Genomic DNA, 13,947 nt, shown 5'->3' with positions numbered 1-13,947 from the left:
AATTGTTGTGATGGAGGGCCATGGTGTGCAATCACTGAAGAAGTTAGGGGGAGATTTCCAAGTAATCTTTGGTATATACAGCATCTATGTTGAGCAAGGGGATACCACCAGATGTCCAGTCATGGACTGCAGATGGAGGGCATTAAAGTTCTGTGTAACACTGAAGATGTTTCCTTGGAATTTGCACTGTTAATGGGCATAACATATAACATGAAAGTACTCCATGCTTTTCCTTTCACTGGACACTAAAGACTTTACCTTTAAAAATTAACTCCACTACATATGAAATACAGTGTTCTTGTAATGAAAAGGTAAGTTTTTGCTTCTCTTTTGGAAAAAGACTGCCTGAATCAGTGATACTCAACATGTGGGTCTAGAGTCACATGTGGCTCATTTGTGATGATTTGTGGCTCTTTTATGTCTTAATTTGAAACATTATTACCCCAGAAAACCTTAAAAAGGAAAATTTCACCTCATAAATTATCCATTGCAAGTCACATTAATCAGTTTGTTTCCCACACTTACACAGTAGGCTTTACTTTTCAAACTTAAATGACAACCTTTTTGTCTGCAAATTTCCATTGCCCTTATATGCAATTTTTTTGCTACTTTTATTCCATTTTTACTGCTTTTAGCCCATTTTGACACTTTTATCCAGCCTAATGCAATTTTTTACCTATTTTTTGCAGTTTTTGCCATTTTTCACCCATTTAAGCTGCCTCTGCAATTAAATGCCACCAATTTCCCATTTTGCCACTCCTTCATGCTTTTTACCCATTTTCCAACCTTTTTTTCCTGATTTATGCCCATTTTAGTCACTTTTCACTCATTTTTCTCCAAATTTTTGGTCCATTTTTGCCACCTATAACTTATTTTTTTTTCCAGTTTTCACCAGTGTTTACCACTATAAGCCAAATTTTTGCCATTTCTTTTTGTCACTCTTCTCCCCTTTTGACACTTATCCTTCTTTTTGCAATTTTTTGTCCCTTTTTTGTCACTTCTCACCCATTTCAGCTGCCTTTTGCAATTAAATGCCACTTTTTGCCCATTTTCCCCACCTTTTTTTCTGATTTTTTGCCCATTTTATTCACTTTTCATTAATTTTTTGCAACGTTCTTGCCACTTTTAACTAATTTGGTCACTTCCCACCCATTTTTGTCACTTTTCTCCCAGTTTTTGCTGCTTTTTGACCATTTTTGTCACCTTGAACTTGTTTTAATTGCCACTTTGCACCACTTAGATTGTGGCTCTTGCAAAAGTATTTTTCAACAATTTGGCTCTTGGTGCTTCAATTTGATTCTGTAATTTATCAGGGCCTTATAAATCTAGATATTGTTATCATTTCGGTGCCCAATATGTTTAACAATTTTAGTGTTGTCTCAATTTAATCACAAAACACCAAATCAATCAATTCTTCTTGTCAAAATTTTTGTTTACAGAATTAGCATGGAAACTCTGAGATACAAAACCATCAAGTGCAAGCTTAATGTTCTAACGTGGGCCATATTCATTTTATTTTTAGAATATATTTGGCCCCCAGGCCATAGTTTGGACACCCCTGGCCAAGTGATTAGGTCACACCCTGGTAGACAAGTGACCCAGGTTCAAGTCCAACCTGTGCCTCTGTCGTTGCATGTCATTCCCTACTCTCATCCCTTTCAGACTCTGTCCACTGTCCTAACTCTACAACAAAGGCAAAAAAAAAAGCATAATAAGCCTTTAAAAGATTCTTTTGCTGATGTTCCTGGTATTAGTGTTGCTTTTTTGGTGAGACACTTTTGCACCACGAGTGAAGTTACTCAGATAGTGACCTCTGGCTGTAGAATCAGATGTTGGTTCTGTACAACTGGTGAGTAGAGCTCAATCCAGGAGAAATTCTTAGCTCTGAGTTCAATTATCTGTCTCTTTCATAACTTTAGCCATTCAGGACAGCCACAATACCATGGTTGTTCATCATTTGAGTGAAAAAGTGTAAAGAATATTACTGTGTAAAGCCAATTAGCAAAAAATGCATTATATTAATTCTCCCCTGTTTTCTGATGAAGTGTAACTACTCTCTCTTTTGAGTGATACATTTTTAAATCTATTTGAAATTTTAAGTAGAATCGTACATTATTTGAATCTATTGCAGTTGTTAAATTTAGGAACCATTTACTCAAAGTATTGGGTAAACTTTAAAAACTGAGTCTGAATTGTTATCTCATTATTAAGAAGATTGTTTGGGTTTGTTTTTTCAGTGTAAGGCCATTTTAGGCATGAGGCCCCAGGATATTGTCAAACTACGCCTATGGTAGAATACTGTATGATGTCCAGATCTAAAGTCCTTTACTGTTCTGACCTCATTCCTGTTAGGCATCAAGTAAAAGTCAATAGTTCTGCCCAAGACTGAATATAGACTCATTTACATGTTGAACTTACATGTTGTTGACATGTTGAATTGGTAGTAGTTACAGCATGATGACAGGTTACAAGCAAATGTGATCAATTATTTTGTTCACAAAGAGCAGGGGCATTCAAGTGTTTATTGAACTCTGACTTGTTTTTTGTAAAACTAATGATTGGTAAGGTTGTGTTATGTAGCTGAGAGAAGATGCAACATATTCACCAAAACTGCTGCAGCAGGGGAATAAATATATCAGACTGTGGTACACTATAATAATAATAATACATTTTATTTATAGAGCGCTTTTCATTATGGCCCACTATGGTCCTTGTCTGTGTGTTTTAGCTGCTGCTTTGTCTGTGTGGAAACTGTGGTTAGACCATGCGTATACTCTCAAAACCCACCACAGACTTTTTCCGCGTTTATTTGTCTTTGATGTTTTATTTTTGGTGCTGGGTCAAAGGATGCCAAAACATAAACCAGACAGGAAAATGCATGTGATTAAAAAATGCAACACTTATAAATCTTCAAAGAAAACAAAATGATGGTCCAAAAAGGATACCCTTCTGGTTATGCAATGCTTTAAAAAAAAAACTAAGTGACAGCAGCATGTGAAGAAGATGCAGGATGTGCGGTGGTTTGAAAAGCGGTAGTATGTATTGAGCATGTACTGGTCTCTTTGCAAGCATGGACAAACATGAACCACATGAACATCAAAAACTTGGTCTCAGTTTGACCCTCTCATCTTTTTTTAGCACTTCACAAGCTTAAAGTTTCCAAGAAAGAAGAAGTTCAGGGCAGAGAATGTAGACAGTCAAGATCAGGCGACAATCAGTCAACTGCTTAAATATTTAGCTCCCATATCTTATTGTGCTGTGTTTTTACACAGTTTCAATCAGGGATGGCCAAACTATGGCCCATAAGCTAAAAATGGCTTATAGTTCACTTTCACTTGGCCCACAACAAACTAAAAAGATAATATGAAATGTGGCTTGCATTAGATAATAAAATTTGTACTTGACTGTACAGATTTTACACCATATGAGGAGGCTTAATTCATACTTCTGCACTAAATTTATGACATAATATATTGTGGTCCGTCTAGCTCTGAACCCTTCACAGATGCCTGTGTATGTAGCCAGTATGCTCCTACTCAAAAATATAATCATGCATGGACCACAAGCCCCATGGCTGGTCTGGTCACTGGGTAATCACTAGTAATGTCAACAGGAGACAAGTTGTAATATAACTGTAAAACACTCATATTAATGCACAGACCTGTCACCGCAGGTGTATAAAATCATCATCCAGCCATGCAGCCTCCATTCTCAAACATCTGTGATCCTAAATGGGACGTTCTGAAGAGCTCAGTGACTTCAAGCGTGGTACTGTGATGGATGCCACCTTTGCAAGAAGAGGGTTTTTTGAAATTTCATCCTTGCTGGATGTTCCACAGTCAACTAGAAGTGACATTATTAAAAAGTGGAAGAGTTTGAGAACAACAGAAACACCACAGTGGAAGACCACATACATTTACAGAGCAGGGTCAACTACTGCAAAGATGAATGGAGTGTAAAAGTCGCCAACTTTTTGCTTAGTTGACAAAATAAAAGCTTTAAGAGTTCTGAACTTCCTTTTAATGTTAACACTAAAACTGTGGTTTCCTTGGCTGTGCAGCTACATCACCCAGCGCAATGACAAGCATCGGATGGAGTGGTGTAAAGCACACCAACTTTGAACTGTGACGCAGTGGAAAAGCGTTCTGTGGAGTGATGAATCACGCTTCTCTGTTTGGAAGTCAGATGGATGAGTCTGGGTGGGGCGGATGCTGGCAAACATTGCCTGCCTGACTGCATTGTGCCAAATGTGAGGATTGGTGGAGGAGGGATAATGGTATGGGGCTGTCCCCCCCCCCCCCTTTTCTCCAGTGAAGGCCAATCTTAATGCTTTAACATTCCAAGACATTCTGGACAATGCTATGCTTCCAACTGTGTGGCAACAGTTTGAGGAAGGCCCTTTTTTATTCAAGCATGACTGTGCTTCAGTGCACAAAGAAGGACTATAAAGACATGGTTTGATTAGTTCAGTGTGGAAGAGCTTGTCTGGCCCACATAGAGTCCTGACCTCAACCCCATCCAGCACCTTTGGGATGCACTGGAATGGAGATTGTGAGCCAGGTCTTCTCGTCCAACATCAGAGCCTGGCCTCATAAATGCTCTACAGAATGAATGGGCACGAATTCCCTCAGAAAGACTCCAAAAATTTTGTGGAAAGGCTTCCAAGAGGAGTGGAGGCTGTTATAGTTACAAAAGGGGAGCTAGCTCCATATTAGAGTACATGGATTTGAATACAATGTCATTGCAGTTCCTGCTGGTGCAATGGTCAGGCAGCTGAATGCTATTGTCCAACCAAAAAAAAAACCTTTATGTTGTTCTTTAAATCTGTCTAAAAAAAGGTTAACCATCATTACATTTGAGTGTAAGTTAATTACAGAAACTTTTGGAAACTTTCAGATCTGAGGAGCTCTTCAACAGAACTTTCCTGGTCAGACACATTCTTAGATAATTTATCCTCAGTAAACTCAAGAGAGCATTTGACATAACTCCATATTGTGTTAGCATGCTAAACTGTCTAAGAAGCACCAGTAGCTGTGGTATCTTTTCTGCAGGTGTGTAAAAACAGTAAAAAAATATCAAAGATGCATCATTCTCTCCAGTTCACTAGAGCTTTCATGCCCATCCTTGCGAAGTTTTGTTGGGATGTTTCCTTTTGAGGACAGTTTTCCAACAACTGACAAAACAGGAACATAGAGTTTATGAGGAGGAAAAGTAGATGAGGAGCATTGTTCTTCTGTCCATTTGTCCTTATTTCTCATCCCTGATTTGATCCAGTCAGGGAACATCTCCCAAAGTTCAGTCTTATTCCTCTTAAATGTCTCCTCATGAGTTTGATGATTAACGATTGGAGGTCCTCATGGAGGTAAGACTTCAACATACTCTGAGGCCGGAGCATCTGAGGGAAAACAAAGAAAGAGTCAGACATAGAAAATAAAACAGACATACAGAAAAGTATGTACAGTATCTGACGTACTCTCGTAGTCATGATCCTCTTCAGGTACCCCTCTATGCTGTCTCGGTGATGCCGAGGGTTCAGGCGCATGTCGAGGCTGGATCAACAGAGCCGTCTTCCTCTTCACAGAGTGCCGCAGGTGCACGGCCAGGCCCTGGTTTTTCCTTTTATAGTGACGGACCAGCTCATCCAAAGACTTAAAAAAAATCTCTTTCATACCTCCGGCAGCCTGAAAGGGAATAAGGATGTCCTTTAGTTATGGAAAAGAGATGAAAAGTCTTAGAGATTAGGAAAACAACAAAAACACAGGAAAAAATCAGGATCAGAATCAAGTTTTATTGCCAAGGATTTTCACATTCAAAGACTATGAGTTGGTTTTTGATCCAGCACAGGAATAACTGAAGAAGAAGAAAATATTAAAAGGCAATGCAAATATAAAAGGCGATACTTTAATACAGTGATGATCAACTAGGTGGCCCAGTGGCCATATCAGGCCCCAGAAAGCTGATTATAGTCAGAAAATGTGGTTAGCAAAAATATGTTGTGATTTTTATATCTTTTGTCTTTAAATCCCTACAGCTATCAAATCAACCCAAAAACGATCAAGATCTCACCAGTTTTATGTGGAGTGACCTGATGTTACAATATAATATACAATATAAACATGACAAAAGTATGTACAAAGGTGCAAAAGAGGAGAAACTGCACAGATGTGCAGGTTTGCTAGCGTTTGATTAGAGATGGATAAAACACACACAGTGGGCAGTTGTAAACTGAAAAGATAAAGTCCAGTGTGTGTTAATGTGACACTTAGAGTCTGTACAGGCATGCATTTTTTTTGTCTGCTGGTTCTGAGGTTTAGTGAGTCTGCAGGGAGAGGGCCAGAGTACTTTTCATGATGCCGACAGCAGAGGGGAAGAAGCTGTTTTTGTGACGGGAGGTTTTGGTCCTGATGGGCTGCAACGTCCTGCCAGAGGGCAGGACCTAAAAAGTCCATATCTAGGGTGTGAGGGGTAATTCTATCTTACCTGCACGCCTCAGAGCTCTGGAGGCGTACAGGCCATGGGTAGAGGGGAGATTGCAGCCAATCCCCCTCTCTGCAGCCACAGTAGATGCTACTGTGGCTGCAGTGGACCAGACTGTGATGGAGGAAGTGAGGATGGACTCGATGACAGTGGTGTAGAAGTGTGCCATCATCAACTTTCGCTGCTGCAGGAAGTACATCTTCGGTTGAGCTTTCTTGATGAGAGAGCTGATGTTCAGCTCACACTAAGGGTCCTGGATGTGAGCGCCCCCAGTGGAAACTAGGGAGTCACAGAGGATTGGAGGGGCGGCAGCTTTATTCCTGAAATCTAAAACCAAGTCCACCATCTATAGAGCATTGTTCTAACCATGCAGATTATGGGTTTTATTGCAAAAAAAAAACCTTTGCAGAATTTATTCAAGAATAAATCTGATTCAATCAGGCTGGATGAATCCCATATCTTTACGTCTATTGGTTCCTTTTATGTACAAAATGTCATGTAATAGTCTAGAAATATTGATGATAGTTCCTCTAATTGACTCACTATGTTTCGTTTCATGTGCAAAAGACAAAGATATGAGATTTAAGAAGCAGGTTTAAAGCTCAAGAGAGATCTGATCAGCGGCAACAAAACAACATAAAAGACAGGCAGGTCATTCATCAGAAATGTCAAAAATATTTCATAGAAACAGAGATTACACATTTCTTATATTTGATAAGTAACCTCATAATCAGCTGGTACCAAAAGTTGAGGTATGAGGAATACACACTCACCAACACGCAAAAAAATGTAGTCAAGGTTTTAGCATGTTCATGAGCAGGATAGTCTAAAATATAATGGCTAACTTTTTCCACCTGTGTACTAAGTTTTAATTCAATTTCACCTCCATCATTTTACTGAAAAACAGACAACCAGCCTCAAAAACAAGTCTGCTGTTGCAGATACAAGAAATAGTTCCCTCTTTACCTCAAAACGCTTCAATCTCACATGTAAGACGAGGAAATGTTGACAACATGGAAACACAGCAACACATAGCAGGCTATATTATAACACGATCTGACCAGATATAAATATTTAGAAGTGGAAATAACATTTGAAAAGATAAAATCATGACGTATATGGAGCTCAGAATGATACTGAATATGAGTGGAAACATGTAAGACAACAGGGGAAAAATCTGGTCTCTATAGCTGTCAAACTCTGGCAGCATCTCCTTCATTTGACCTTTCTGTTATAATTCAATTACAAAAAAAGACTTGAGGAGGTGGGCAGTGAGTCAATATTATTTGCATTTAACCTTTGACTAAAGAGAGAGGAGTGGAAAAGCCTTCATAAAAACAGTCCATTTGAGTAAAAGTGTGGTTCATAGCTGTGAGGGTTTTTGTGTCTGAGCCAACGTCAGAGGAGTTTCCTGTGATGAGGGGGAGCCCTGATAACTGCTGAGTTTCCATTATTTGGGCTGAAATGTTCCTTCAGTGATCCCCAAGTGCAGACATGTTGGATTATGAGAAAGTAGAAATATTGTACATCTACTGTTTGAGAGTATGTTACTCAATTTTTCAGTCTTTACTGTCTTTTATTAACTTTGCAGTCTAAGGTACAGAACTCCAGCGTTTAAATGTTTATTTATTGGTAGTACTATGGTACATGTGGCTGAATATTTGCAATACTATGGTCCATGACAAATTTTCCAATGGGGACAATAAGTACTGCATAAATAATATTACTGCACAGCATTGTGTCGTTCATTATCTTACTATGTCAGATAGAACTGTTTCTTATCAAAACTTACCATGTTGAAACCTGCTAACTATAGAATCTTGTATCCTACTGTGTCATATCCTATAATTCTATATAATACTGTATGGTACTGAAATAAATCAGACCTTTAGATAGTGTATCATATTGTATAGTAAAGAATCATATCACTTTGAGCTGTATGTATCATGTAGTATTGAATCATATTAAATGGTATTAGATTATTGCATTGTATTGTATTTTACCATATTATATTATATCATATCATATCGTACTGTTTGTATGGCATTGTATTGTACCATATTGTATACTATTGTTTCTTTTCATACTATCGTATTCCCAACCATATTTTATCGTATTGTCCTGTAATCATATTGTATCCCACCATATCTGTTATTGTGTTATCGTATCCTATTGTATCCCACCATATTCTATCCCACCATATTGTATTAACGTGTTATCATATTGTATTGCATCCCATCGATCGTATTAACATGTTATCGTATCATATCGTATTGTATCCCACTGTATCATATTAAGGTGTTATCGTATCTCATCGTATTGTATTGTATCCCACCATATCGCATTAACATGTTATCGTATCTTATTGAACCCCACCGTGTCACATTAATGTGTAATCAAATCTAGTTGTATCGTACAGTATCCTACTTTTTCGCATTAACGTTTTATCGTATCTTATCATATCGGATCCCACCATATCGTATTAATGTGTTATCGTATCGCATCATATCCCACCATATTGTATTAACGTGTTATTGTATCTTATTGTATCGCATCGTATCCCACCGTATTGTATTAACATGTTTTCCTATCTTATCGTATCATAGTATCCCAGTATCATATTAACATGTTATCGTTTCTTGTCATATCGTACTGTATCCCACTGTATCACATTAATGTGTTATCATATCTTATCATATTGAATCCCACCGTACCCAGTGTATCCCACTGTATCGTGTTAACATGTTATTGTATCGTATCCATCAGTATCTTAGTATTGTATCGAAACGTATCGTATCATATTGTATCCCACCTTGTCATATTACCCCAGTGTATCGTATTAACTTGTTTCCTTTTCATATTGTATCGTATTTCACCATACCGTATCATTGTGTTATCATATTGTATTGAATCCCACCGTATCGTTGTATAGTGTTATGGTATTAATTGTATTGTATCCCACCGTATCGTATCATTGCATCCTTTTATTTCATATTGTATGTTGCATAGAACATTTTATCAAACTTTATTGTCTTGAATCATTTCATATCAAATCATATTGTATCATATCACATCTTATTGTATCATTTTGTTCCCCTCTGTATAGTACTGTATTCTATGGTATTGAATAATCCTATTATGTTTTATCGTATCATACAGTATCCTATTGTTATATCCTGTTGTATCATGTCATACTGTATCCAGCTGTATAGTAATATCATGTTGTTTTGTATTGTATCATGTCATTTCATATCATTCCATATGGTATCCTTTCACATTATATCATATTGTATTTTACCGTATTGTGTCTTACTGTATCATATCTTATTGTATTGTATCCTGCCTATCATATTATCATATTGTATTGTGTCGTATTGTATCATATATCATGTATCATATCATATCATATTGTCTAATATCTCATAGTATCTTATTGTATCTTTCCATATGGCAGTATTGTATTGAATGGTATGTTATCATATCATAACTTATCGTATTGTATCCTACCGTATTGTATTGTCATATTGTATCCCACCATACCGCATTATTGTGTTATCCTATCATATTGTATTCCATCATATTGTATTACTGTATTATTGTAGCATATGGTATCCCACCATTTTCATATTATTGTATTATCATATCATATAACCTTACTGTACAATTTTTTTTTAATCAAATGCCTCTACGTTTCTCTTTATGCCTGCTTAATGTCTCGATTCATTTGTTTTCAGTTTTAGTGCCAGTTGTTCCTTTTAAATTATGTTAAAAATAAATTTCAGTGTTTTCTGAAAGATCCTTAGATTACCTGTTGTCATGTGACCCTGTTATTCTGTGTTAAAGTAAGTGTTCCCTTTGTCTTGAAAAAAAAAAACAAACAAGTAATGCTAAATTTAGAATATGAAACTGGGGGTGTTGGTGCTGCTGTCATTGATGATGTATTTGTACTGTTTTTGAGAAAATGTTCTGCTAATTCAGCAGCAAACGTGTGGGTGTGACCTAGATGAGCTTGAGTTGTGGTATTTTTGTGTTGTGTGTTGTGAGCTGTGGTCATGAGCTCACATTTACAGTTTAGCTCTTAATTTTTTTTCAGCCATATGTGAAGAAAAAAAAAATTCAAACAATGTCTACTCAAGTTATTAAGAAATGTTATAACAAAAGTATGTGCATAATTATAGAAAAAGGGCTAATAATGTGTTTATGTCTGAGTTTGCATGTGTGTGTTTACCATGAGAGTATAGTTTCCAGTGTGTGTCTGCAGCAGTCTGTAGGTATACACCACCCTCTGTTTACTGCAAAGACACAGAAGACACATCATGATTATTCAAATCTGAATGATTTTAACAATTTTAGCAGCAGCTTTTTAGCTGTGGATGGTTTATATTTTGGCTTCAAATCGTTGCTTCAATTATACTTGATGTTTTGTCCCATGCATGAATACTGTGTGCATGAAATGACTATTACATGATTGCACTAAAAACCACAATGAAACCTGACCAGACCATAACAGATAGAGGGTGACAGGTCTATCTGAACACTGAAATGCACATCTATTTGTAAGTCTGTTACCGTTTCAAGTCAAAAATACTGAAATGATCCATCTTTGTCCTTCTATCTCCAGAGTCTGCATGGTGCTATTTGTTGATTCGGACCAGTTTTAGACTTTTCTTCAAAATAAAATATTTTACTTAAACTTCTTGTTACATATTTCTGTAAATTGCATTGTTTTGATTGTGATAACAACACTTTAAATGCTGAATGCTTTGATTTCGCTTTGGGGGAAAAGCACATTGTAAGGTTTCTTTTTCAATATGACTGCCATTAAACAAAAGTAGAACTAGCTCCTCAATTTGGGGCCATTTCCTGTTTTGATTACCTAAAAACTTTCCAAGCTAACTTTTTCAAACTGTCTAAATTGTGCAGATATATTGGCAACTTTCAGCTTAGAGATTGTGCAGGAGTTCGCTTGAATGTGTGATTCATTCCTCTCCTAAGCACCTTTCTCATTGAATAGGTGTTTTTTTTTTTTTAAGTTTCGCACTTTTGTATACTATCTTTCATTAACCTTTAGAGGCTGCTGAGGCCATTTTGTGGCTTTTTAGTCATTTTCTGTTTTCTCTTTTTGATTACTTTGACCTTGTCAATGCTAAAAACATATTTTAGAGGATATATTTGTTCAATAGAATTTTGAAATTTGTAATATCAGAAAGTATAACTGGTCAATAATAAGCTCTGTGCACTCAGAGTGTTGGTGACCAAGAATGCTCCATTAAAATCCATTAAAAAATGCAATTTTTGATCCCTCCAAGCCATCACAGTGACAAAAAACATGCGTTTTATGATTGTTGGCTTTCATTCTGGATCCATTGCTTCAAATTTGCAGCATAAGGGGAAATTGCATGATTTTTTTCCAAGTTTCCTATAGGAGCACCCATGTAACACTTGCTCAAAATCTTTAAATTGATAAAAAATAGTAACTAGGCCCGGGCAGTTTTCCCAGATTTAGATTAAATCATATTATGTCCAACTGCAATTTTCAAACCGCAAAGGGTGATTTACTTCTCTGACCAAACTGTGTTCGGAAATACCAGTTTAATACATATTCTTCACAGCTATTTATGTATGGCGTCCACTTTTAATCACAAACTTCTTGAGTTTTGCAATTTATTAAAATCTAAAAATTAGAAAAAATAACAACATATAAATCAAAGTTGTTGCCAATTATTAACAAATTCAAAGCTGTGTTAATCCCCTCCAAGGAAATTCAATTTGCATGTAGTATATAAAGAATATTTCATGTTTTTTACAAAAACAAACATCAGGCTGTTTGCACCTAAACAGGCATTTAAAAGGGTTAAATTTCTAAAAGAATAATAAAGAACTAGAAAACATTAGTGTGGATGCTTATTCAGCATCTCTACTAATAATTGATATTTGATATTTACATAGGGAGTCATCTTGATTAAAAATAAATGCAAAACAAGTTTGAAAAAATATTAATGTAAAATAACGAACGATGTGTGGTTTAAAACATGTGGACTGAAAATTTATTAATTTATACAAGCGTTGTTTTTCTCTTTTTTTTGCTGCAGCATCCCTAAAGTAAGTTTCTTAAACATTTCCTTTAAAAAGTCTGCTTTTTGATGACAAAAAGGACAAATATGATCAGAGAACACAAATAAAGAGTATTTGCACTATTGATGCATGCACCAGAACCATCTATCACAAATGCCACTGCCAATCTTAGTGTGAATACTAAGAGAAAGTTTGTACTTTGAAATGGAGCATGGTAAATAAATATTAGTAGTACTTTTAGCCCTGCAGGTGCTGCTAAAAGGAAGGAAGCTAAAACATTTAGATTAATCTAAATCTGGCACAGAGTATAGTACTCACTAAACACAGAGACACATGGCCCCCTGGATGGTCTCGCTGTCTCGGATCAGATAAGCTCCATCCTTGTTCTTCTTCCCCAGCAGCTCCTCACACTCCCTCTTACTGATGGCTCCGTGGTAACACATCGGCAGAGCTGCTGCCATGGTGAAGAGAGACTGTAACGGACAGAGACATTCACCAAATCCCTCTTACCAGACTCCTTCTGCTTTCTCACAGCTGCTTCATTTCTAAGATAAACATATCTGAATCCTCCCTCAGCTGTAATCCAGGCTCCATAAATCCAGATCTGCTGGTTTATTTGATTGTTGTCTCTCTGAAGTCTTAGGAGTACATAGAGAAGTCAGCAATCAACATGTGGAGGTGCTCAGCAGAGCGACAGAGTACTAATGCAGAAGAAAACCACAGAGTTGGGCTGACAGTGTCACAGGAAGTGAGTATGCATATATATATGAAAATGTGCAATAGCAGGAGAAACAAAACTAAGTGTGATATCGTGAAAATCAGAACGCACAATAAAAGAAACAGGAGTAATATAAAACGTTTGCACAGGCCAGAGTCAGAGCCTTAGTCGTCACATGTTACAGAGACAGAGAAAAGTTGTAGAATTTATTGTCTACAGAACAGAAGAAAGGGCTGAGAAAGTTTTAGGTAAACGGGGCATTGAAAAAAATATTAAAAAGGTAAAAGCATGAGAAGTGTTTTTTTTAGATTAAAAAAGTTCAATTCAACAAGCAACTACATAAAAACATGTGTTTATTGAGCAGTGGTCAAAGAACCAAACTAAAGAGAAAATACAACCCCAATTCCATAAAAGTTGGAGCATTGTGTAAAATGCAAAAAAAAACAAAAAAAAAAAAAAAACAAGTGGAATGAATGTCAATCTTCTAAACCCATATTTATTCACAATAAAGCATAAACAATATATCAGATGTTGTTTCATGTCTAACAGGATGGAAAATTCATTTATAAATAAAGCCATTACACAACTGAATTTAAATCCTAAAAGTGAACAGCTATGATACGCTAAATTCCCACTACAATGTAATGATGGTTCTGTCCTCAGTTGTCCTTCAGGGT

The 13,947-nt window shown here is 36.6% G+C and overlaps 1 protein-coding gene across 1 annotated transcript; it reads right to left on the bottom strand.

Annotated features, from left to right (window-relative positions):
* Positions 1 to 2,681: 2,681 nt before the first annotated feature.
* Positions 2,682 to 13,234, bottom strand: si:ch73-264p11.1 (uncharacterized protein LOC100000923 homolog). The gene is made up of 4 exons (XM_041814457.1): positions 12,871 to 13,234; positions 10,706 to 10,769; positions 5,474 to 5,681; positions 2,682 to 5,395 (listed from the first exon to the last, which is right to left on the bottom strand). The coding sequence occupies exons 1-4, from the start codon at positions 13,011 to 13,013 to the stop codon at positions 5,355 to 5,357; spliced, it is 456 nt and encodes a 151-aa protein (XP_041670391.1). The 5' UTR covers positions 13,014 to 13,234; the 3' UTR covers positions 2,682 to 5,354.
* Between the last annotated feature and the right edge of the window lie 713 nt (positions 13,235 to 13,947).

Source organism: Cheilinus undulatus, linkage group 19 (genome assembly GCF_018320785.1).
Source record: "Cheilinus undulatus linkage group 19, ASM1832078v1, whole genome shotgun sequence".
Lineage (NCBI taxonomy): Eukaryota > Metazoa > Chordata > Actinopteri > Labriformes > Labridae > Cheilinus > Cheilinus undulatus.
Note: the sequence above shows the minus strand (reverse complement) of the source record. Positions and strands in the feature narration are given on the sequence as shown.